The 25,436-nt window shown below is 35.7% G+C and overlaps 1 protein-coding gene across 1 annotated transcript in view; it reads left to right on the forward strand.

The window, feature by feature from the left end:
- The window catches only part of Mapmodulin (acidic leucine-rich nuclear phosphoprotein 32 mapmodulin), a 33,652-nt gene extending 8,496 nt beyond the window's left edge, over window positions 1-25,156 (forward strand). The window contains exons 2-7 of the mRNA XM_089094652.1: window positions 10,100-10,243; window positions 12,013-12,132; window positions 13,333-13,445; window positions 15,399-15,481; window positions 19,278-19,430; window positions 21,501-25,156. Of these exons, the coding sequence (XP_088950778.1) occupies window positions 10,100-10,243; window positions 12,013-12,132; window positions 13,333-13,445; window positions 15,399-15,481; window positions 19,278-19,430; window positions 21,501-21,556 (669 nt within the window). The 3' untranslated portion in view covers window positions 21,557-25,156. The remainder of the gene's footprint in view (window positions 1-10,099; window positions 10,244-12,012; window positions 12,133-13,332; window positions 13,446-15,398; window positions 15,482-19,277; window positions 19,431-21,500) is intronic.
- Window positions 25,157-25,436: the final 280 nt, after the last annotated feature.

Consider the following 25,436-nt stretch of genomic DNA (forward strand, 5'->3'; position numbering starts at 1 on the left):
CCCGGGAACTGTGGGGGATTAAGTCATCCTCAAAGACCCCATTAATTAGATTTTTGACTATGCTGAACAAAATGGCTATCTTAAAATTTTGATTGGGTGACTTCGGGAAAAAAATGAGCTTGGGAGGGGGCCAAGTTGCCCTCCAAGTTTTTTTGTCACTCAAAAAGGACACTCGAAATTTTAATTTCCGTTCGAATGAGACCTTTCACGATATTCTAGGACTACTCGATCAATATGATCACCCATGGGAAAATAAAAAAAAAACAAAAAATCACATTTTTGCAGATAGGAGCTTGAAACCTATATAGTAGGGTTCTCTGTTACGCTGAATCTGATGGTTTGATTCTCATTAAAGTTCTATGACTTTTAGGGGTTGTTTCGCCCTTTTTTCGAACATAAGGCAAATTTTCTCAGGCGCGTAACTTTTTAGGGTAAGACTAAACTTGATGAAACTTATATATTTGAAATCAACATAAAAATCTGATTCTTCTGATATATCTATCATAGGAAGTGCGCTAGCGCTGCCTAAGTAAAGAACGATGTGGGCACAATGTGTTTTTGATTTTTTTTTTTTTTTTTTTTTCTCCATAACCGGGCACTTCGTATTGAAGGAGTTGTCGTAGAAAGTTCGAAAAAGGGCTCATTCGATTGGAAATTGGAGTGGCTAGCGCCCTTTTTAATAGTCGAAAGTGATTGGAGGGCAACTAGCCCCCCCCCACGTATCATTCCCCCAAATACATCCAATCAAAATTTTGAGATAGCCATTTTGTTCAGTGTAAATGATTACCAAATATAAAATATCTTTTTGAGGAGGACACTCCCCCACAACCCTATGGGCAAGGGTTTTAAGTTATGCCCTGGGGGCATATAAGGCTTTCATAGAAGGAGTTGTCGTAGAAACTTCAAAAAAGGCTCATTCGATTGGAAATTCAAAGGGCTAGTGCCGTTTTCAATAGTCGAAAGTGATTGGAGGGCAACTAGCCCCCCTCTCACACCCACCTTTTCCCCAAACACATCCAATCAAAATTTTTATGTAGCCATTTTGTTCAAAGCAGTTGAAAGTTTTGGAAATTAGGTCTTTAAGGATGACAACCCCTTCCCCTATAGCCCTCAGGGCAAGGGGTGTAAGTTATGCCCTGAGGGCATATAAGGTTTTTTATTGAAAGCGTAAAAACTTCAAAAGGGCTAGTGCCTTTTTTAATAGTTGAAAGTGATTGGAGAGCGACAAACGCCCCTCTCGCGCTTTTTTTTGAAACGACAACGCTTTCTATAAACACCTTATATGCTCCTAGGGCATAAATTACAAGCCTTACCTTAAGGTCTGTTAGGGTGGTTGTCATCCTCTAAGACCGAATTTCCAGAACTTTCAACTACGTTAAACAAATCTCAAAATTTTGATTGGATGTGTTTGGGGAAATGGTGGGCGTGAGGGCGGCGGTAGTCGCTCTCCAATCACTTTCAATTATTAAAAATGGCCCTATCCATTTCAATTTCCAATCAAATGAGCCCTTTTGAAGTTTCTACGACAAAACTTTCAGTAAAAATCTTATATGCCCCCAGGGCATAACTTACTACACTTGCCCTGAGTGCTGGGGGGTGTCATTCTCAAAGACCTAATTTCCAGGACTTTCTACTGCGTTGAACAAAATGGCTATCTGAAAATTTTGATTGGATATGTGAGGAGGAATGGTGGGAGTGAGATGGGGGTTAGTTACCCTCCAATCACTTTCGACTATTACAAAGGGCACTAGCCCTCTCAATTTCGAGTTGAATGAGCCCCTTTTGAAATTTTACAACAACTCTATATATAAAACCTTATATGCACCCAGGGCAGAACTTACAGTCTTTGCCCTTGGGGCTCTGGGGGGTTTGTCATCCTTAAATACATAATTTCCAGAACTTCCAACTGAGTTGAACAAAATGGTTATCTCTAAACTTTGATTGAATGTTTTTGGGGAAATGGTGGGCGTAAGAGGGGGGTTAATTACTCTCCACTCACTTTCGACTATTAAAAAGGGCAATTTCAATTTCCAATCAAATGAGCCCTTTTTGAAATTTCTATAACAACTTTCTATATAAACTTTATATAAACATATCTATATAAACTTTCTATATAAACAACTTTCTATTATATGCCCCCAGGGCATAACTTACAACCCTTGCACTAAGGGGTCTGAGGGGGCTATCATCCTAAAAGACCTAGTTTCAAGAACTTTCAACTATGTTGAACAGAATGGATATCTCTAAAGTTTGATTGGATGTGTTTGGGAAAATGGTGGGCGTGAGAGGGGCGTTAGTCGCTCTCCAATCACTTTCAACTATTAAAAAAGGCACTAGCCCTTTCAATTTCCAATTGAATGAGCCCTTTTGAAGTTTCTACGCTTTCAATAAAAACCTTATATGCCCCCAGGACATAACTTACAACCCCTGCCCTGAGGGCTGTGGGGGGGGGTTGTCATCTTTAAAGACCTAATTTCCAAAACTTTCAACTACGTTGAATAAAATGGCTATCTAAAATATTGATTGGACGTGTTTGGAGAAAAGATGGGCGTGAGAGGGGGGTTAGTTGCCCTCAAATCACTTTTGACTATTAAAAAGGGCACTAGCCCTTTCAATTCCAATCAAATGAGCCCTTTTTCGAGTTTCTACGACAAATATTTCAATAAAAACCTTTTATGCCCCCAGGGCATAACTTATAACCCTTGCCCTGAAGACTCTGGGTGGAATATCCTGCTCAAAGATATCATTTCCTGAACTTTGAACTGCGTGGAATAAAATGGCTATGTCAAAATCTTTATTGGATGTGTTTGGGGATATGGTGGGCGTGGAAGGGGTGTTAGTTGCTTTCCAATCAATTTCGACTATTAAACAGGGAACTAGCCATTTCAATTTCCAATTGAATGAGTCCTTTTTGAAGTTTCTACGACAACGCGTTATATAAAATCCTTATATGCCCCCTGGGTATAATTTACAACCCTTGCCCTGAGGGCTGTGGGAGGGGGTTGCCATCCTCAAAGACCTAATTTCCAGAACTTAAAACTACGTTGACTAATATGGCTAATATCTGAAAGTTTTGATTAGATGTGTTTAGGGAAAAGGTGGGCGTGAGAGGCAGGTTAGTTGCACTCTAATCACTTTTGACTATTAAAAAGGGCACTAGTCCTTTCAATTTCCAATCGAATGAGCGTTTTTTGAAGTTTCTACGACAACGCTTTCTATAAAAAAAATCGTATATTTCCCCAGGGTATAACTTACAACCCTTGCCCTAACGACTGTGGGGGACTGTCCTCAAGAACATAATTTCTATCTGGAAATCAACTATGCTGAACAAAATGGCTATCTCAAAATTTTGATTGGATGTGTTTCTGGAAATGCTGCGCATGGAAGGGGTGTTAGTCGCCTTCCAATCACTTTTGACTATTAAAAAGGGCACAAGCCACTCCAATTTCCAATTGAATGAGCGCTTTTCGAATTTTCTACGACAACTTCTTCGATACCCGGCTTTAAAGGTTAAAATTAATAAATAATACATCGTGCCAACATCGTTCTTGTATGCCCCCAGGGCATAACTTAAAACCGTTGCCCTGAGGGCTATGGGGGAGTGTCCTCCTCTTTACTTATTCCCCGTTTCTTGTCTCGTTCTCGATTGTCTCAGTTCTTTACGTTCTTTACTGATTTATACAACAATTTTCTATATAAACCTTATATGCCCCCAGGGAATAACTTACAACCCTTGCACTGAGGGCTCTGAGGGGGTTATCACCCTAAAAGACCTAATTTCCAGAACGTTCAACTACGGTGAACAAAATGGATATATAAAAATTTTGATTGGATGTGTTTTCGAAAATGGTGGGCGTGAGAGGGGCGTCAAGCACCATCCAATTATGTGCAATTATTAATAAGGACACTAGCCCTTTGGGTTTCCAATTGAAGGAGCTCTTTTGAAGTTCTACGACATCGTTTTCAATAAAAACTATATATGCCCCCAGGGCATAACTTACAACCCTTGCCCTGAGGGCTGTGGGAGAGGGGTTGTCCTCCTAAAAGACCTAATTTCCAGAACTTTCAACTACGTTGAACAAAATGGATATCTCAAAATATTGATTGGATGTTTTTGGGAAAATGTTGGGCATGAGAGGGGCTATTAAAAAAGGCACTAGCCCTTTCAATTCCAATTGAATGAGCCCTTTTGAAGTTTCTATGACAACGCTTTCAATAAAAACTTTATATGCCCCCAGTACATAACTTACAACCCTTACCCTGAGGGCTGTGGGAGAGGGGTTGTCCTCCTTAAAGATCTAATTTCTAAAACTCAACTACGTTGAATAAAATGGCTATCTAAAAATTTTGATTGGATGTGTTTGGGGAAATTGTTGGCGTGAGAGGGGGGTTAGTTGCCCTCTAATCACTTACGACTATTAAAAAGGGTGCTAGCCCTTTGAATTTCAAATCTAATGAGCCTTTTTTCAAGTTTCTACGACAAATATTTCAATAAAAACCTTATATGCCCCCAGGGCGTAACTTGTAATCCTTGCCCTGAGGGTTTTGGGGTAGTGTCCTCCTCAAAAATATATTATCTATCTGGAAATCAACTACGCTGAACAAAATGGCTATCTCAAAATTTTTATTGGATGTGTTTTGGGGAATGATTGGCGCGGGGGGAGGGCTAGTTGCCCTCCAATCACTTTGAACTATTAAAAAGGGCACTAGCCCTTTGAATTTTCAATCAAATGAGCTTTTTTTAAGTTTCTACAACAACGCCTTCTTTAAAAACTGTTTATGCCCCCGAAGCATAACTTAAAACCCTTGCCCTGAGGGTTGTGGGGGAGTGTCCTCCTCAAAAACATATTTTTTTATCTGGAAATCAACTACGCTGAACAAAATGGCAATCTCAAAATTTTGATTGGATGTGTTTGGGGGAATGCTGGGCGTGGGGGGCCAGTTGCCCTATAATCACTTTTGACTATTAAAAAGGGCACTAGCCCTTTGATTTTCCAATCGAATGAGCCTTTTTTGAAGTTTCTGCGACAACGCCTTCTATCAAAACCTTATATGCCTCCAGGGCATAGCCTAAAACCCTTGCCCTGAGGGTTGTGGGGGAGTGTTCTCCTCAAAAATATATTTTTGAGACCCTAAAAGACCTAATTTCCAGAACGTTCAACTACGTTGAACGCAATGGATATCTCAAAATTTTGATTGGATGTGTTTTGGAAAATGGTGGGCGTAAGAAGGGCAGTAGTTGCTATCCAATGACTTTAAATTATTCAAAATGACACTTGTACTTCCAATTTCTAATTGAATGAGCTCTTTTGAAGTTTTTACGACAACGCTTTCAATAAAAAACTTTATATGCCCCCAGGGCATAACTTACAACCCTTGCACTGAGGGCTCTGAGGGGGTTATCATCCTAAAAGACCTAATTTCCAGAACTTTCAACTACGTTGAACAAAATGGATATCTCAAAATATTTATTGGATGTCTTTGGGAAAATGATGGGCGTGAGAGGGGCTATTAAAAAAGGCACTAGCCCTTTCAATTTCAATTGAATGAGCCCTTTTGAAGTTTCTATGACAACGCTTTCAATAAAAACTTTATTTGCCCCCAGGGCATAACTTACAACCCTTACCCTGAGGGCTGTGGGGGAGGGGTTGTCCTCCTTAAAGATCTAATTTCCAAAACTCTCAACTACGTTGAATAAAATGGCTATCTAAAAATTTTGATTGGATGTGTTTGGGGAAAAGGTGGGCGTGAAAGGGGGGTTAGTCGCCCTCTAATCACTTTTGACTAAAGGGTGCTAGCTCTTTGAATCTCAAATCTAATGAGCCCTTTTTCAAGTTTCTACGACAAATATTTCAATAAAAACCTTATATGCCCCCAGGGCATAACTTATAATCCTTGCCCTGAGGGTTATGGAGTAGTTTCCTCCTCAAAAATATATTTTCTATCTGGAAATCTACTATGCTGAAAATATGGCTATCTCCAAATATTTAGTGGATGTGTTTCAGGAACTGATTGGCGTGGGGGGAGGGCGATTTGCCATCCAATCCTTTTCGACCATTAAAAAGGTCCCTAGCCCATTGAATTTCGAATCGAATGAGCCTGTTTAGAAGTTTCTACCACAATTCCTTCTTTAAAAACCGTATATGCGCCCAGGGCATAACTTAAAACTCTTGCCCTGAGGGCTCTGGGGGAGTGTCCTCCTCAAAAACATATTTTCTATCTGGAAATCAACTACGCTGAACAAAATGGCTGTCACAAAATTTTAATTGAATGTGTTTGGGGGAATGATGGGCGAGAGAGGAGGGCTAGTTGCCCTCCAATCACTTTCGACTATTAAAAAGGGCTCTAGCCCTTTGCATTTCCAATCGAATGAGCCTGTTTTGAGGTTTTTGCAACAACGCCTTCCATAAAAACCTTATATGCCCCCGGGGCATAACTTAAAACCCTTGCCCTGAGGGTTGTGGGGGAGTGTCCTCCTCAAAAACATACTTTTTATCTGGAAATCAACTACGCTGAACAAAATGGCAATCTCAAAATTATGATTGGAAGTGTTTGGGGGAATGATGGGTGTGGGGGCCAGTTGCCCTCTAATCACTTTCGACTATTAAAAAGGGCACTAGCCCTTTGAATTTCCAATCGAATGAGCCTGTTTTGAAGTTTCTGCGACAAAACCTTCTATAAAAAACCTTATATGCCTCCAGGGCATAACTTAAAACCCTTGCCCTGAGGGTTGTGGGGGAGTGTCCTCCTCAAAAATATATTTTCTATCTGGGAATCAATTACGTTGAACAAAATTACGTTGAACCAATTTCAATTACGTTGAAATTACGTCTCAACTACGTTGAATAAAATGGCTATCTAAAAATTTTGATTGGATGTGTTTGGGGAAAAGGTGGGTATGAGAGGGGGGTTAGTTGCCCTCAAATCACATTCGAATATTATATAGGATACTAACCCTTTGAATTTCAAATCAAATGAGCGCTTTTTTCAAGTTTCTACAAAAAAAATTCAAAGGGCTGCCCTGAGGGCTGTGGGGGGATGGGTTGTCATCCTTAGAGACCTAATTTCCAAAATTTTCAACTGCGTTGAACAAAATGGCTAAATACAAATTTTTATTGGATGTGTTTGGGGAAAAGGTGGGTGTGAGAGGGGGGTTAGTTGCCCTCAAATCACTTTTGACTATTAAAAATGGCACTAGCACTTTGAATTTCAAATCGAATGAGCCTTTTTTGAAGTTTCTGCGACAACGCCTTCTATAAAAAAACCTTATATGCCTCCAGGGCATAGCTTAAAACCCTTGCCCTGAGGGCAAAAATAAAATGGCTATCTAAAAATTTTGATTGGATGTGTTTGGGGAAAAGGTGGGCGTGAGAGGGGGGTTAGTTGCCCTCAAATCACTTTTGACTATTAAAAAGGGTGCTAGCTCTTTGAATTTCAAATCTAATGAGCCCTTTTTCAAGTTTCTACAAAAAAAATTCAAAGGGCTGCCCTGAGGGCTGTGGGGGGATGGGTTGTCATCCTTAGAGACCTAATTTCCAAAATTTTCAACTACGTTGAACAAAATGGCTATCTCATACAAATTTTGATTGGATGTGTTTGGGGAAAAGGTGGGAGTGAGAGGGGGCTAGTTGCCCTCCAATCACTTTCGACTATTGAAAAGGGCACTAGCCCTTTGAATTTCCAATCGAATGAGCCTGTTTTGAAGTTTCTGCGACAACGCCTTCTATAAAAACCTTATATGCCTCCAGGGCATAGCTTAAAACCCTTGCCCTGAGGGCAAAAATAAAATGGCTATCTAAAAATTTTGATTGGATGTGTTTGGGGAAAAGGTGGGCGTGAGAGGGGGGTTAGTTGCCCTCAAATCACTTTTGACTATTATAAAGGGTGCTAGCTCTTTGAATTTCAAATCTAATGAGCCCTTTTTCAAGTTTCTACAACAAAGATTTCAACAAAAACCTTATATGCCCCCAGGGCATAATTTTTAATCGTTGCCCTGAGGGTTGTGGGGTAGTGTCCTCCTCAAAAATATATTTTCTATGTGGAGAACAACTACGCTGAACAAAATGGCTATCTCAAAATTTTTATTGGATGTGTTTGGGAAAATGATGGGCGTGGGGAAAGGGGGCTAGTTGCCCTCCAATCACTTTCGACTATTAAAAAGGGCACTAGCCCTTTGAATTTCCAATCGAATGAGCCCCTTTTGAAGTTTTTACGATGACCCCTTCCATATGAAGTGCCCTGCTCTAAAGCAAAAAAAATAATAAATAATTGTGCCAACATTGTTCTTATATGCCCTCAGGACATAACTTAAAACTCTTGTCCCGAGGGTTTTGGGGGAGTGTCCTCCTCAAAAATATACTTTCTATCTGGAAATACACTGAACACACTGAACTACACTGAACAAAATGGCTATCTCAAAATTCTGATTGGATGTGTTTGGGGGAATGAGGAGCAAGGGTGGCGCCTAGTTGCCCTCCAATTACTTTCGACTATTAAAAAGAGCACTAGCCACTCCCATTTCCAACCAAATTAGTCCTTTCTGAAGGTTCTACGACAGCTCCTTCAATACAAAGTGCCCGGGTATAGAGAAAAAAAAACACATTATGTCCACATCGTTCTTTACTTAGGCAGCGTTAGCGCGCTGCTTATGAAACAGTGTAGCAAAAAAGATAGATTTTGATGAGGCTATTTCTAAGTTTGCAGAAAACAAGTTTAGAAAGAAGAGGTTCTGAATGAAAACTTCGTTTTTAAATACAGTACATTTTGTTAAATTCGTGCAAATAAAAAAAAAATATATATATATCATTCAATCACCTGGGTGTTTGAAGTCAAAGTACAAAAAAAAAACATGAATAGACTTATAGTAAAATACGAAAACTAGAGCTATTCTTGTATTTCCTCTTAAAACGTTTTTAATAAAAGCCCCTGTCCATTTTAGCCTTACTTAATGTAAGCCATGAATTAAAATGGTGTTGTTTGATATTGTAAAAATAATGTTAATATGTATAAAAATGTTATATTTTGCTTAAATTGATGTAAGTTATTTACATTAAAACTTTTACATACCAATGTTATACAGCACACAATTTACTTTTCCTTTCCCTCTTTAATTTAAGCACTTCAAATAGCTTTTTTGATTGTATGTTTCCGCCATAAACAAATATGACTCAACAATGTTTAAGTGTATGTTGGGGGGGGGGGCTGGTTGAAATTCCGTCCCGGGTGCCACAAGACCTTGCTACGCCGCTGCTTGCCCTTTTCTTTAGCAGTTAAGAGTCATTTATTATCTCCAGTAGCTTAGCACATAGTACAGCCAAGCTGTCCTATCCAAGTGATTGTGTACGCTGATTTGGAATCCTTTATCCAAAGGGCAAATTTTTCGAATCCTAGTATATCCAATTGCTTAGTATGGGATGGTGTTGACCCATAATAATAGGCATCTTAACCAGGTAATGGGTACCTGGAGACGCCTGGGGGAGGTATGCTGTAAGGTGGGTCTTGAGTGTCATTGCGTTTTGTTCTTTTGAGTCTGTTGTTATATTTTTTACAATTATGCATGCATCATAGCTACTGAAAACGATACAACCACTCCTGGGGGGGGGAGAGGGGAATGACATAGTTTACACTGTTGAAATAGAATTTCAAAAATTACAAAATGGTTATAACCATTGGATAATTTATTTGACATTTTGCACCCCTAGTTTTTTGTTTTTTTTTTCATTGCATTCAAACGAGTAGAAAAGTGATAGTTAGACAATGCTTTTAAATATCAGTTGTGACTTTCCAAACAAGCTGTTAGTTTCTAATAAAGCATGCATACCACTGTTGCCTTTATGGGGGTAGGGGGTAAAAAGGGGTAGTAGTCCAACTTTGTCCTTTTCTGTTTGTTTTAAGTTTGTTTCATTTGTGCCCATCTTAGGGTTTAAAATCACTCCCTGCTCTTCTTTGAAAAACTATTGTTGGTTTTTCAGTCTACTTGTTATACATCTGCTTGAAATATTTTTTTCTTCTTCTTCTGTGTTAGTCACTTGATTGTTTATTTTTGTCTTAGTGTTTTGGTTTTCAAGTAAACTATGTAGCACTTGTTAATAATTTCTAGGTGAATGAACTAAACCTGGACAACTGTAAAAGTACAATGATTGTTGGACTCACTGATGAATTTGTCAATCTTGTCAATCTGAGTCTCATTAATGTTGGGTTAACAACATTGAAAGGATTTCCAAAACTGCCAAATTTGAAGAAAGTAAGTCTTTTTTGTTTGAATCACTAAACTCAAGTCTTTACACAACCAAACCTTTAAAGAGATAGAAATACTCTTTCTATGGGGGGGGGGGCTTGTACTTGAAAAGGGAAGCATGTTCTATGCCCAAATGTTATGATATTCCTTGGATACTCTCTCTTCTACAAATATTACATTTAGTAGTAATCTTGGGAAAGCGTTGAGTATCATTATGTTTACCATGCAGTAAACTTTTGATTGTCCACAGATGAATTATCTGATTTGTAGATTATCCATGGAAAATTATGTACATTCACAGTAACAATACTGTGTATCATGTAGTCTATTTTGATTACAATAACCTAATAATGCAATGTCTAAGAAAACAAAAATTTTGGTGTTAGTAATGAAAGTAATGTAATGATTTCATTTGAATAACGTTTGTTAAAAGCATTTTTATGTTGATCATCTTAATTTGGATTACCGACGGAATTTGCTCATCTGCAGTTACCATGCCATTAAATTCTGCTGGTGCTTGAGAGTCTATTGTATATTATTTTCTAATAAAGGATTTACTTCTGTAATTTTTTTATGTTGTAAATTATTTCTTATTGTTTGCCTAACTTTTTTTCCCTTATTTAATCTGAATTTTCAGTGGCAAACAGAAACTCCTTTACCTGGCAAGTATTTGAGTTGGAGATTTCAATCAAGTCTTATTTTACCCAAGTTCTGTATCAACTAATACTGAAACCTCTGTTCTCCTCTGTATTGTACTCAAGATGTAACTGAGGAAGAAATCATGATTTTTCATCTCCCATTCAAACAGTGAAAAGTGTAAACCCTATATTTTGACTACCTGGTCTTTTTTCATTGCTTATTTTGTTGCAAAAAAAGAAAAGATAAAATTTTAAAGGGAGTGGAATTGAAAGTTCAGATAATTTTCACACTTAACAGATAATACAGCCTGAAAAATTAAATAAAAGCCATTCCCAATAAAAAAAAATCTCAAAATTCAAAGACTATCAAGCATGAAGGTATCAATCTTGTAGGCGTTTTTATTTTGGATATTAAGTTATTTGCTTTGTGCATAGAATTTCTGGAAAAAAAATCCATGCCAATTCCACCCCTGTAAATAAAAGAAAACATTTTATGTATCTTCACTAAAAAAAAATCAAAAATTCCTTGTCTCATCCTCCCTCCCCCCTATATTTTCGTGAATTTTTGCTACTGTTGCTAATATATTATATTTTTTGGAGTGTGTCTTTGGGGCCGTATCTAGGTAAATGAATCAAAATGCAATGTATAATGGGTGGTTGATGTAATGCCTAAACTCCTTAATTTTCAAGTTAAATTGCCTAAATCATCCTTTAAGGAGAGGGGGCAAAGAGTAAAAAAACATATTTGTGTCAACAAAAATAAAATTACTAACCCACAAGCTGTAGCTTACTGCTCCTGATTTCTTTTAGGACAAGCTAGTTTTCTGCTTATCGTTTTTTTTTTACCTTTGGAGTAACTCTTTAGTAGTCTGGTAACCAAAACGGAAGATCAGGAGTTCAATGAAGAACAGTTTTTTTTTACTCGAATTTATACGTTTTAAGTACTTTGTGCTTTTTTTTGCATGAAAGTAACCCTGATAGTGTTGATGTCTTAGTTTTTACAAGTTTGTTGTTTTCTAGCCTATTAATGTTCCTTGATATTTAAAAACTATTTATTGTTAGCTGTAGCTACTTACTTTTTTCCTTTATTATATGATTTTTATTTTTATTTTTCTAATCGAATTTGATATGTTCCAGTTGGAATTGAGTGACAATCGTATTTCTGGACAACTAAATCTACTTTCTGGTTCTCCTGATTTGACACACTTGAATCTGAGTGCCAATAAAATTAAAGACATGGCTACACTTGAACCACTGGTAAGTTTTTATGTAGACATTTTATGCAGGCATATTATATTGATTTTGTTTTACATAAACTGTAAGCATAACATTATGTAAAAAATGGCATTTGCATAATTTGCAGAATAACAAGGGCCATATGTGAGGGCCCGAGCAAGCAGATGGAGTCTTAGAAAATATGAAAAACTAAAATAGCAATTTGCACAATAAGTCATTTATATTTCATTGTCGTATTTTCATTTATCCTGATTTTTTTTATTATTGATAAATTGTCAGAGGGTAGTGCCCGGTAAAAAGAGCCTTGACTAGAGCCAGGGAAGTGAGCAGGATGTGTTTTGGAGTGGGGAAAGCAATCGTACAAAAAAAAAAAATAATTTGATGCTTTGAAAAAGGTGCACCCAGAAATCTGAAAAAAAATTGTAGGGAGGCGAGGCATTAATATTTTCTGGGTCCTCTTTTTTTCAGAAATGTGGCATTCCAAGAAACAAAGTAAAAAATTGGAAAATTTAAATTTTTCAGGAGAATTAGAGTTTTTTGAAAGTTTGAAGCCAGAGAGACAGTACAAAATTTTGCAACTTTGTTGCCAATAATAGCTTGTAGGCTACAGAATCAGAATGTAGGCTTTCTTGTAGGCTAGTGTCAATAACCCATGTGTGTTTTGACTCTTTTGAGTATTGCTGTATATAAACTTTAAGGCTAATTGTTCATTTGTTGTAAAGTGGTGGAGGATATTTAAGATCTATATTGTAGTTTTTTCATTGATCAACAAGGGAAAAAGGGTGCTCACCGAATACTTTCTACATGAAGTAAAAAGAAGTTTTATTAGAAAATCCTTTTTAAAGGGATTTGAGCTTTGCTATGATGAGGTGTCTGAAAAAGGATAACTGGTAGCTCAGTGGTAAACTTGGTGCAGGAGGCTTTGTAGTGCTGGCAATAGACGGGAATGATGGTAGATTCATTATTTCTTATATTAATTATTTTTCTAAGAAAGTGAGTGGAGAGGGAGCGTTCCCGCTCTTTTATACAACCTTATTAAAAACATTAGCTGTGTCCCAGAGATAGTATTTGATTTCTAAATTTTGATGATGTCTTAAGACTAATCTTTGGGATGTATTTTGTCTACCTATCTACTTTTTTTATTCTTGCATTAATACGGCATATGCGTTTTCACAGGTCTATTACCTTACTTGTGGATTTATATTGTGTTTAAATTTTCAGAGAGAATTCGTTCATTTGAAAAGTTTGGATTTATTCAATAATGAAGTTACTAATACTGAAGGATACAAAGAAAAAGTTTTTGAACTTTTGCCAAATTTGAAATTTCTTGATGGGTAAGTTCTTCACATACACATATCTAATACCTAAATTTAATAAGTCAGAAATAACCTTAAGTAGCATTTCATGCATATGAAACACAAATGCTCATGTATGATGGGATTTTCTGATAGGACATTAGTCTGTAGGATGCTACCTAACTACTGTTTATCTTACTTTGTTAATGGTAAGTATGCGAACTTGTTTATTATTCTTGAAAATGTGTTTTCGTAGTTACGAAGGTCAAGGGAAATGGATATCTAACCGAAATGAGATTAGGATTCCAAACGTACTGAAAGTACCAACAAATTTCGATCATAGTTTTGAAGTTTCTAGTTTAAATTTCATTCATAGAGTTTGAAGTTTCTTTTCAGCTTACTTTAAGCTGTGAGATGATGCTAAGATGTATCAGGAACAAAAATATCGAGTATTGGGTTAGAGGGGATCCTATAATTTACATTATCTTTATGATCCCACAAGTTCGATGTTCTGATCGAGGTCTTTCAACTTGTCCTAGAACAATTAATTGAAACAAACCCTTTTTTAGACATGTAATTTGACGGTATTGGTCTCAGACAAAAAAAAAGTAGAAAGAAAGCATCTTTTCTGATATTTTTTTTCTTTAATTGTCTTCTTTACTCGTCCAATATTGTTTAGTATCCTTTTGGCCAGAGACCATTGAGGGTAATCATTCAAAAAAAAATTTTTAGTTTGTACGTTTATTATTTTATACTTTGGTTGAGCCCTTTAGCGTGTTGAACTTTTTCGGCTTTTTATGAGCTGAATATACTTTTACCCAAACGCTGCTATACTTCTTGCAATGTAACTGTAGTAAGACTTGAAACTTAAGTTGGTGTACTAGAGAAAAATTAAAACTGTCTTCTAGTCATTCTCCTTGTTCATAATGCTAGTTTGTTGCAATGATAGAGAAATTTAATGTGATTCAACTTTCTGCTTTCTGCAATTAAAACAAGTTTTACTTAATTTCTGGCTCTATCCAGTTTTATGTTCTTTACTCATGTCCAGTTTTCATCTATAAACCACGAGTGTTGCCCAAGTTTTCTTCAGGACTCTTCAACATGTTTGATACGCCACGAGAGTAAAAATAATTCCATTATGTGCTACTATCCTTCAGCTAGACCCTAAAGCAAGGCTGTATTCAGTGGGTGTTTAACCGGGTTAGATTCCCCCCCCCCCGTAATTTTTGTCCAACTCGTAAAAAAAACAGCAACAAAGGTTCATAAAAATAAATTTGTGATGTGTTTTGTAAAGTTTCTTTGTAATCTCCCCCTCCCGAACAAAATTCATGGATACACCTGGAAATCCTGGAACAAATTTGAGGTGAAAACCGATGAAAACAATTCATACGCTATTGTTTTTGTTGCATTGAGTTGGGTTTTTCTGTTCCCGTTGTTTCCATAGAGTCAATAGTTTAACCTTCCGTTTAGTTTGCATTCATAGCTGTTTTTTAATCTATTTTTCTTCTAGCTCTTTCTCTTTGCTTTATTCTGTATGCAAAAAGATTTTCTTATTTAGTGTATAAGCAATAATGTTTTGTTATTCTGGTATGTGTTTGGCGAATTTTTGTGGACATCCATGTGTATCTTTTGGTTGAAATTCAGTTGTTGTTGTTGTTGTTGTTTGTTTTTTTTTTGTTTTTTTGTCATACTGTTTTATATTCCCGAGAAAGGGCATATTCTACTTTAAAGTTAGTGATTTGGTATTAGCGAGAGTTTGCTGGCTCCAATGATCGCCTTTAAAATTCTGGAGATCAAGGACAGGACTTAGGTTCCAGAAAAAAAAATGACAGACTTCAACATAAGAATGTTCAGAAATATTCTGCGAAAAATTGCATTTGAAAATGAAACCAAAGCTCAGAACCGGAAAAAAAACCTCCGAAATCGAATTTCTTTGGACTGTGTCATAGCGAATATGGTTCCCGAGTTTATTAACATTTTTAATTGCTCTAGGTACGATAAAGACGAGAATGAAATGGTGGAAAGTGACGAGGATGGATTCAATGGCAATGAAGAGGAAGATGATGAAGATGATGGTAATTGCTTTGATGATAATTTGCTTTTACTTTTATTCTTGTCATTTGTCGAAACTATTTGTAACGCAATGATACTCTCTAGCTCAAGAGAAATTGCTGGGTTTTTTTATTATTTAAAATATATTAAAATTATATAATGTATAAACATATAAAATATATAATAGAATAAATTTCATTCTTACCAACCAAGAAAGCTGGGTCTTCAAACTCGACAAAGAATCCTGGCTAAAGAAAAGGGACAGGGTCTTATTATTTTATAGTTTTTTCTTCTTTTATCTGAACTAGTGTTACCAGAACTCAGTTTCTTTAATGAATTAAAGATCATTAATTAAAATTAAATTATATGTAATTGGCACCATGCATTTCCTTCAGTACTGGCCAAGTCATACTAAAATCAAATTTGACGAGTTTAAAACTTTATATGCATTAGCCAAGCCCCTTCCCCCTAGTAAAAAATATCTGGGTTCGGCCCTATGTCAGGTTTTTGGGTTTTCAACCTAGGACTGAATATTATAAGATCCATCTGAGTTTGAACGTTCTGTCGTTGTAATCTGAACTTTTTTGTGTAAACCTTAATTTTTAAGAAAATTGCGGATTTTCGAAAATAGAGTTTGATGAAATCGTGCTAAAACAGCGATTCGGGGAAGTTATGGTGAAATAACAGTTTTGCGCTTCCTTTTTAAGGACTCAATTTTTTTGCGGACTGGCTGAACACATCTATTAAGGAGCGTGTCTCTTACCCCTGACACCTGGTGTTTCCCTAATAATGACAAACAGAGATTGATATACATCAAATTTTAAAGAAGAGTATTAAAAGTAAGCTACGGCTGCAGTTCTAACTACCACCACTTGAGTATTTGTAGACCTGACCAAAAGAGGAGATTTCTTGAATCCAATGAACCTGGCTCTCAAATGAGAATGTCGTTTTACTATGAATAACTAGGCAAAGTTCAATGGATTTTAACCACTCTCTCCCCCTTATGGCGGATTTGCTGAAATTCAAGCAAGGACAGTCGCGGGAGAGCCAGCAATAAATATATTTAATGGATGGATTTATGAGGACATTAGGCTACACCGGGGTTGGTCGGCCAAGCAGTGCCGCTGTGGAAATACGAAAGACGTTATGCGACTTATCAGTAAAAAAGAGCTATATATCGATTCTACTTAAATCAGTTACGCCCAATCGATTGATTTAATCAGTATGCATGTATGCCCTTTCGTTCTCGAGATATTCTCAATGTTATAATCCACTCAATACGTCATAACCATATTTCGACCCGTTTTGCTGACCAAAAACCGTTAAGCGCATGACTATTCCACAGCCACGAAGATTATCACAGAAGACCCACCATGCTATGGCCATAAAGTCACGATTAGAGCTCGAGAGAGATATGAAGGCATGTTTTCCAAAACAGTCTTACTTCTCCTGGACATTTTGGAAAACTTCACGACGCCTTCCGTATTTCCACAGCCAAGTGGAAATTTGACTGGGAAGCTCCCGGGCTATCCACTAGAATGCAAAACAATCAACACTCAATTTTTTTTTCCAACCGGTTGGTTGTTTTTTCAACCAGTCAACAGTTTAATTTTGAGCTTTTATTTTTGGGACCACTTAAAGAAAGCGCGGAAATTGCAAAATTCACCTGTTTGAAAGAAAAATAAAATGCTTAAGAAAAATCGTTAAAATCTTGAGATTTTTTGGAGGGGTGGGGTCTGAGCTTAAAGGACCTACTTCTTCCGTGCATTAGTTCGTGTTTAGGGAAGGGAGATAACGTTCTTAGCAGTATTAGAATGTGGTTTTAGACCGCTCAATATACATTAATGTCTAAACTCAGATCTAATGGAAACCAATTTTGGGCTTCTATGCTGTCCGATAATGTCTTTGTTTTCTTTACAATAAATTTATTTATAGTGTTTGTCTGATAAGATCTTAAAGTTTTGTTACCGTATGCGACAGGTTGAAGCTTTTAGTTTTAACCACACAAAAATAATTGAGACTGAACTAGACTCTCGAATGTAGAGCAAATCTGATTGTTTGTAATAATTCTTTTGTTTCTTTTCTTTTAATAAGCAAGATAAAAAAAAAGTAAATTCAGTTGAGTGTGGGTTTCATACAGGAAGGTAGTCCGTCATGGTCTTTGACAATGTTGCCATTGATAGCATTGGAGCTGAACTTAAAACAGTTCGAGGTATAGTAGAAGGAACTTGCCACACAAATGACGTAAAAGCGAACTTACTTCAGAACTTAGAAGACGGGATTTCGATCACAACTGAGTCAAAAGGGTTCATTTTTTTAATTTGGGGTAATGCAATATATTCCAAGACCACTTGGCCAAATATCTTTAAATCAGGATCTCTAGAGTCAGTTGGGGATTCGACAGTCGACTATTTGTTAATTAGGGAGATTAAACAAATTCGTTAAATAGGGAGATTAACCTAATTAAACAAATTGGGAGATTTTAGAGAGTTGTGGTATGGAAGAAGTATTCAAATGAAGGTAAATGGGTACATTTTTCGTTATTCATATTATTGACTTACAAATAAAGTAAATATACCACTCGATGCCTTTTTTTATGCTCTTTCCAAATATAATAATCATTTTTGTTGGAAATGAATTTTACCCCCAATCCTATATATACAAATTCCGGGTATATATGTGCACATTAGGGGGGGGGATTTTATTTCTGATGTAAATGAGAGGTAATTTTAAACTTTAAACCCCCCCCCCCCTAAGGTGCAAATATATACCCTGAATTGGTATATATAGGGTTGGGGGTAAAATTAATTTCTAGCAAAAATGATTATTATATTTGGAAAGAGCATAAAAAAGGCACCGAGTGGTGTGTTTACATTATTCATAAGTCAATAATATAAACAACGAAAAGTTTACCGGTAAATGTTTTGACTTGAAAGATGGTAGCATTTAAAAAGAAGGTTGAAAATATGCTGAGGGATCAAAAAGCTTATGCATGAGAAGTAAAGAAGGAACCAGCAGATTTTTTGGAAATATATTGTGGGACCATTGAGATTTTTGTTGAATCCATTGATTTTAGATTTACAAAGGATTCTCGTGTGGGCTACTGAAATGTTTCAAGAAACTTCGAGGCTCATATTCATGTCCAATGTGTGGGTGCATAATTTAAAGCTCGTTCTATTTGATGTGTGGGTGTGAAAATGAAGGATTTAAGAGGCAATATCTTTTAGTTTGTAAAATATGATGAAGAGTGGCTACTTGACTGGGAGGCAATGTTATAATATTTTTTGATGGCTGTGAAGATTTCTCGGGATAAGTTGAACTCGCTACTTTTTGTTAAACACGAAAAAATGAGGATAATTACAAGAAACGTGGTTAATACGATGGAACAGACCATAGTTCTTAAGCCAAAAAAAGAAAAAAAAATCCTATAATGAAGGTGTAATAAAACCATGTGAATTTAGGAATGAACAGCAATTGATTTAAAAAAAAATCCGAATAAAAAAGATTTTCAAAGAAAAGTAAAACGCGATATTAAAACTTAATACCATTGAGAATAGTCATATAATAGGTCAAACTTAGAAAAAGGTGAAATGACAATAGAAAAAAAAGTAAAACCTAAAATGAACCAAAACTCTAATAATCACAAAAAACTTTTAAATAATGGATTTATGATAGCTGAAAAATCAAAGCTGAAATAAACATAAATTAAACTGAATCGTCAAGTCAACAATACCACTTTCTCAGAGTCATTGCTTCCACTGGATCTGGGCAAGGTGAAGTGTAAGAGCTATGTTTTTTAAAGTTTTTTTTTTTTTACAGAGGAATATAGTTCTGATGAGGTTGGCTTGAGTGCCATCTATGATTCCAATTTGGAAGAAGAGGATGATGAAGAATATGAGGCAAATGGTGAGGGAGAAGAAGACGAGGACATTGAAGAGGAGGAGGAAGAAGAAGTTGATGAGAGTAAATCAGGTATACTTTACGTAATATATTCTGTAAACTTACTCCATACTTATCTAGACGCAGTTGAAGTCTTAAAGGAAAGTGAACTGGCGTTTTCAATCTTTCTTTTTTTTTCTCGTATTTGTCAAATCACGTCCTATTGCTAAGCAGTATTCTAGATCCAATCAAAAATAATTTTCATCTATCAGGTTCCTGGAGCCTCAAAATACGTTACATACAATAGCACCAGCGTGAAAATAATGTAATATGACCCAATCGCTTCCTGGAAATTTCTAGCCATTACAAACCAAAAGCAAGCGCCAAGAATTGTATTTTCTGCCGTAAGTAAGAATAATTCATTTTAAAAAAAGCAATTATTAGCGCTCCTATAATGTAGTCTTTGGTCAAGGTCCAAATCAATATAAAATATTCTATATTAGAATATTTTATATATTATATAGAACATATACAATATTATATAGAACAAAAAAAATGTGGAATAATAGAGGGAGAAGATGGAAGTCATTCAGTATTAGACTAAATGGTGGGTGCCGAAACAAATACACAACAATCAATGTAAACAAATTTTTCGAACAGATCCAAAAATTCAAACGAACGTTCAATTACCGTAAGGCTATGGCAAATATTTTTTGGGACCAGAAAGGTCTATTGCTTGTTGATTCTATGCAATAGAGAACAAAAATCAATCCAGATTAGAATTGTAAAACGTTGCGATTTCTAAAAATTCAAAATGGAAGTTAAGTCATGTTGACCTGCGGAATTGTTTTGATCCGTGACGATGCCCCTCCTCACAGTGCTCGCCTAACCCAACGACTCTGAGACATTTTCGAACATCTGCCATATACTAGGGACTTAGTACCTACTGACTTCTATCTTTTCCCTCAATTCAAGAAGTGACTTGGAGGGCAGCGCTTCCAAACTAACGAGAAGTTCAAAGAAACTGTCGCAAATCAGTTCAAATCATTGGCGTTGAAATTTCATTAATAGGGTTTCACAAAGCTTATTCACAGATAGACAAATGCTTCGATCGCCAAGGTGATTATGTGGAAAAGTAACATTGATTGGGGTTTGATTTTTTTTTTTTTTTTTTTTTTTTTTTTTTTTTAAACCCGGTCTCTTCTGTATAGCCAGTCAGAGATTGAAAGAAATGTTAAGTATATCATATTGATTCGAGTTTAGAAAATATTAATAATCATCCTGACTCTTAATATGCCCAAAAATTATGATTTTCTTTTATTGTTACCAGCAATAATTGGTCACTGCTGTTTAGTTAACCACTAGTCGCTTGTGTTTGTCCGCTACTTCTCCGCCTAATCCTTTCTAGGTTATTCATAACCGTTACTTTCTTTTTAAAGTGTTCATTAATTTCTATTTTTGTTCAGGGGCAAGGGATGGGGGTAATTGCCTCCTAGCTGTTGAAAAATGCTTTTTTTTTTTTTTTTTTTTTTTTTTTTTTTTTTTTTTTAATGATTCCCTTTGATAGATCAAAAATAAGTCATGAATAGTCTACACTCTGACATATCGGAAACAAAGTCTAAACCAAGTTTTTAGGTCGCAAATTATTTTCTTAGTGATTTGGCACAAAGACGTCATATTACTAAAACCTTAGTATTATTTAAAATATGACCTTTCATTTAATATGATTGAATTATGACCTGATATGACCTTTAATATTATTAAAAATATGGCCTTTAATTTAATATGTCTAAATTGGCTTCTTCAATACCTCGCCGAAAGTTGAAGTTTGTAAACAAAGGAACGTTTACGAAAAATACAAATTCTTGATTTTCGGAACGATTTGAGACCCAATTTTTCTTTTAAAAAGATTCGGGCAATAGTAAGAAACACTGTCTATATTACGTCGCTTACTATTATGTTATGTACCATAACTATTGCTCTGTAATGTCATATAATACGGCGCTTCTGAAAAGAAGTCTACTATAAAAGATACAGCCTACTAATGCAGATCATAACTGTTACTGTATTACCGACTGGTGTTAGTTTTTAAACTGAAATCAGTTTTATCAGACAGATACTTTACTGATCGCATAGACTGATGTTTTATTTTGTTCTTTTCAGAACCGAAAGGTAAAAAGAGGAAACTTGATGATTCCGGAGCAGCAAGTGAAGAATAATAAAATGGAAATTCCCTTGCCTGTTCGCGGTACAAATGAAATATTTTCCTTATGTATGGTTTATTTTTTAATGATGTGAGCATGTGATAAAGAGTGCTATGCTTTATAGTCTTCTTTTGAGTGGAGGCTTTCAAAAGGATACTGATTCCCAAGTCCATTGTTACAGAAAAATGCTATGCAATCTATTTTTCTTTTAGGCTTTTGGCTTTTATTTTTTGTTTCATGAAAATTAAAAAAAAACGTTCTTTCTGTTTCTTTTCAAAACAGGTCTATACTGGATGATTCCTTATTATCTTGAATTAGGGAAAAAACAGACAATGGCGGTCGAAATCTGTCCTCCCGAAGTTGGATAACTACATTTAGACCTGCTCTTATTTGGTAGATTTTTTTTCGTTCAGCCTCTTTTTTAGATTAAATTAAATCTTAAAGAATTTTTACGTTTTAAAATTCAGTGTACTATGGGCTTTTGAGACTATTGTGACAAAAACAGATCTTGCTCACTATAGTAAAAAATTTCAAAAGGTCAGCATTCTTGTTGCTTCTTTGGAAAATTTAATGATCATAAAGGGAGGGGTGCTTTCTACCTATAAAAGGGACAGACATTCTAACAAATTCGAACCCAAATATAATAGAATAGATGTAACTTATTAAAAAAAAGGATGGTGGACTTTGAATAGTGTTAATTTGTAGCAGGTGGTAACTTTTCGACTTGAAATATCAGAGATTGTCTGGCCATAAGATGGAGATGGAGGATTTTACCTTTTACTTGATTGATAAGAATTCTGAAAACTGTTTGTTAACCCCCTAGGCGCATTTACTCAAAATTTTAGGGGTGGGAGTATGCATTGAAGAACTTTTTGGGAGGTGGGGGAGGTCTAGATTTCTAATAAGTTCATTTTATACTGGTGTGTTTTGATATGTCTGAGGGGAGTGTTCATATTAATCTTTGAGACCACCTCCCCCCCCTTCCCCCCCCCTCTACTTTATAGTGAAGCTGAAATAATGGTATGAAAATAAATCAAAATATGTCAGGATTTTGTTGATTGACTTTATTGAGGTAGTCCAAGTCATCCGTAGACTAGGTTTATTTTTGGGTATTGTCGCTGAATACATGTTTTTTGTTTATTGTGTTAATGATTTTTTTCCTTTTTTGTCTAGAAAGATATTCTAATTTCCGACTAATATCTAGAATTCTTGGAATTTTGTTCTGCTTCACGTCTGTGTTAACTTATTGGAAAAATATATTAGTGGGTATGTTGATTCATTTTGTTTCACCACTCTTTGTTTAAATGTTTTGTATATTTCTATAAGCAAAACCTTTATTATAGTTTTTTCTGTACGTCTTATCAAGTTTCTTTTATTTTTCATTCAGTTCGCTTAAAATACTTCTGGTTTATTAAAGAAATAAAAGAAAAGTTGAAAAAAAAAGAAAATGGTGCTAATTTTTTTAAGATATTGAAACAGAAAAAAGCTTCCAGCATTGAAACCAACCTCGGTGTCGACTGTACGCAAGAAGACAACTTTATCGCTACAAGAACTAAAATATCACGAAAGGTACATAATTATAAGTCTGACCTTCACTTTAACGAACGTGTCGACTCGACAGAAACGGTGTTCTTTTTATTCTTGGGTTTTTAGATTCCTATGTTGGCATAGTTTTTGCCACTGGCGAGAAATTTCAAGTATACAGTCGACAGGGTTACCAGTTTTTTTGCCGTTCCCATGTCTTGAAAAAAATTAGCCCCATTTCTTTCTTTCTTCCAGTTCTATCGTGTGTATAATGGAGAGGCAATGCCATCTTCTTAGCTGTTAAAATAACGTGTTTTTTCTTCAATATATAAGATTATGGATTGCTTTCCATACCCCCTCTCCATCCCATCCCTGCCTCCTACGAAATGAATTGCTGCATTAAATCATTGGCCTCAATACAGTGGGTATAGTAGGGGTATTTAAATTATCGAAAGCTGTAACCACTTGATATTGCATCGTTGGTATTGGAAGAGCCGTCAGAAACTCAGTTGACCTTATATCTTAAAAAGAGCCATACCTCGTTTTGCAATAATTTAATATCACTAATAAAAGATTGTATCTTTACTCGGTATTATAAATTGATTACTTAACCAAAATGCTGGCTACCCAGAAAGGCCTTTTAGTGAATATGGGTGTTTGCATGTGGTTGTTTAATCTTTTTATTTATTTATCTTTACTGGCCATTTTAATGCTGAATCTTTCAAAATTATATAGAAACTCGTTCAATACATAGAACAACTAAAATGCAGCATGGGGACTGCGGAAATCTTAGGGCAAGCGTCACTCACATAGGTGCAAATTAACGAAAATGTGGGACAGGGGCAAGAATTTTATCCTATTTCTTATACCGAAAATCGGGGGGGGGGGGGTCGTGAATTTTCTTCCAATTTTTATTGAAGATATACAGAAAAGCTTTTTTCAAATTCTGGGGGGGGGGATGAAGATTCTTTCGATTTTTTTAAACAAAGAAGCCAAAAAAAAGAATTTTTAAAAATCTAGAAAAGCAATTTTGCACTCCCCCTCCAATTGATGCCATCGTTCATTCATTAGTTCGGCATAAATTTTTTTCGCGTTTTCATAAAAACATAATTAGCACGAGTTTAAATGCACGTTCAGTCAATTTTATTAAAACAGGTATAAACGACTGCTTAGTGATGTATCAATATTCATACCGTCCATAATCAAAGCATATTATGCCATACCTGCAAAAGAGAGTGATCCCTCCCTGATAATAATCCAAATGACCCTACAAAAAAAAAACTGGCTCAAACATTCACCTCTGTTCACATGTGCATTATGCACAAAGAAACTAGCTTTGGGAAAATTAAATAAGAAACGCTTAAAACTTTTCAGTGCTTCACTAGTTGATCTAACTGGGTCGATAGCATTATAGCTTTATCTCCCAACCCGAAGGGGATATTTCAGACCCTTTTTGGAGACGTACGGTTCGTTCTTATGGGTATTCTAGCGGTCTTTATCCACTATTAGCATTTACTTCGCTACAATAGCTGGGGTTTGGTTATGTCATAAAAGGAGGGAGGTTGGATGAAATATGCTCTAGTAATTTTAGTTTGAAATGTCTCATATTTTGATGCTTTATATACTAAAGTGAAGGTATATATTGAAATTTTTACCTTGTTTTTCTAGGTAAATAAATATAAAAAAGAATTAGACTTAAAAACTATACTTTCGTTCTCCTGTAACCTGAAAATGGAAGCAAGTGAGGAATAACTTTGTAAAATGTATATAATAATGTATGTTCTGATATTGGATTGGCAATATGTTACCCAGTGTCACTTTTTATGTACTGTTCAATTAAGTATTGCACTCTTTATTGCTAAAGTATGGTGGTTTTTCTTAATTATTCCACCATTGTAGTGGAGGAAAGGATCATTTAGGTTCTATAAATAAAAAATATCAAGTTTTTTAAAAAAGCGTCGATTGAGATTGTTTTTATTGCTAATGGTAAACGTTGATAGGAACTATATTTGTTTTGATATTGGCGAAGTTTTGTCCTTCAATCCGCTTGTAAAGTGTTTATTAAATAATAATAAATCCAATTATGTATGACGTTTCTAAATTGATTTTAGGTTCTCTTTTCAAGTGAAATATAAAACGTGGTAATAAGCAGTCAAGCAATAAAGAGCACTTCCAAAATATCTTGTTGAGCTGGCTTGTTTGACACTTCTAAGGGAAGACTTGATGTGGCATTGAATATCTTTTATTAGTCCTTCTGGGAGCTTTTATCTCCTTTTGCCACCGTTTTAAAAGGCGACAAGTCACACATATGGGTACAGAGCTTGCTCTGATTACCAACAGGGAAGACTCGATGTGGTATTGAATATCTTTT

The sequence above is a fragment of the Artemia sp. Qi Xiang Cuo genome, chromosome 9 (genome assembly GCF_049724085.1).
Source record: "Artemia sp. Qi Xiang Cuo chromosome 9, ASM4972408v1, whole genome shotgun sequence".
NCBI classification, from domain to species: Eukaryota; Metazoa; Arthropoda; class Branchiopoda; order Anostraca; family Artemiidae; genus Artemia; species Artemia sp. Qi Xiang Cuo.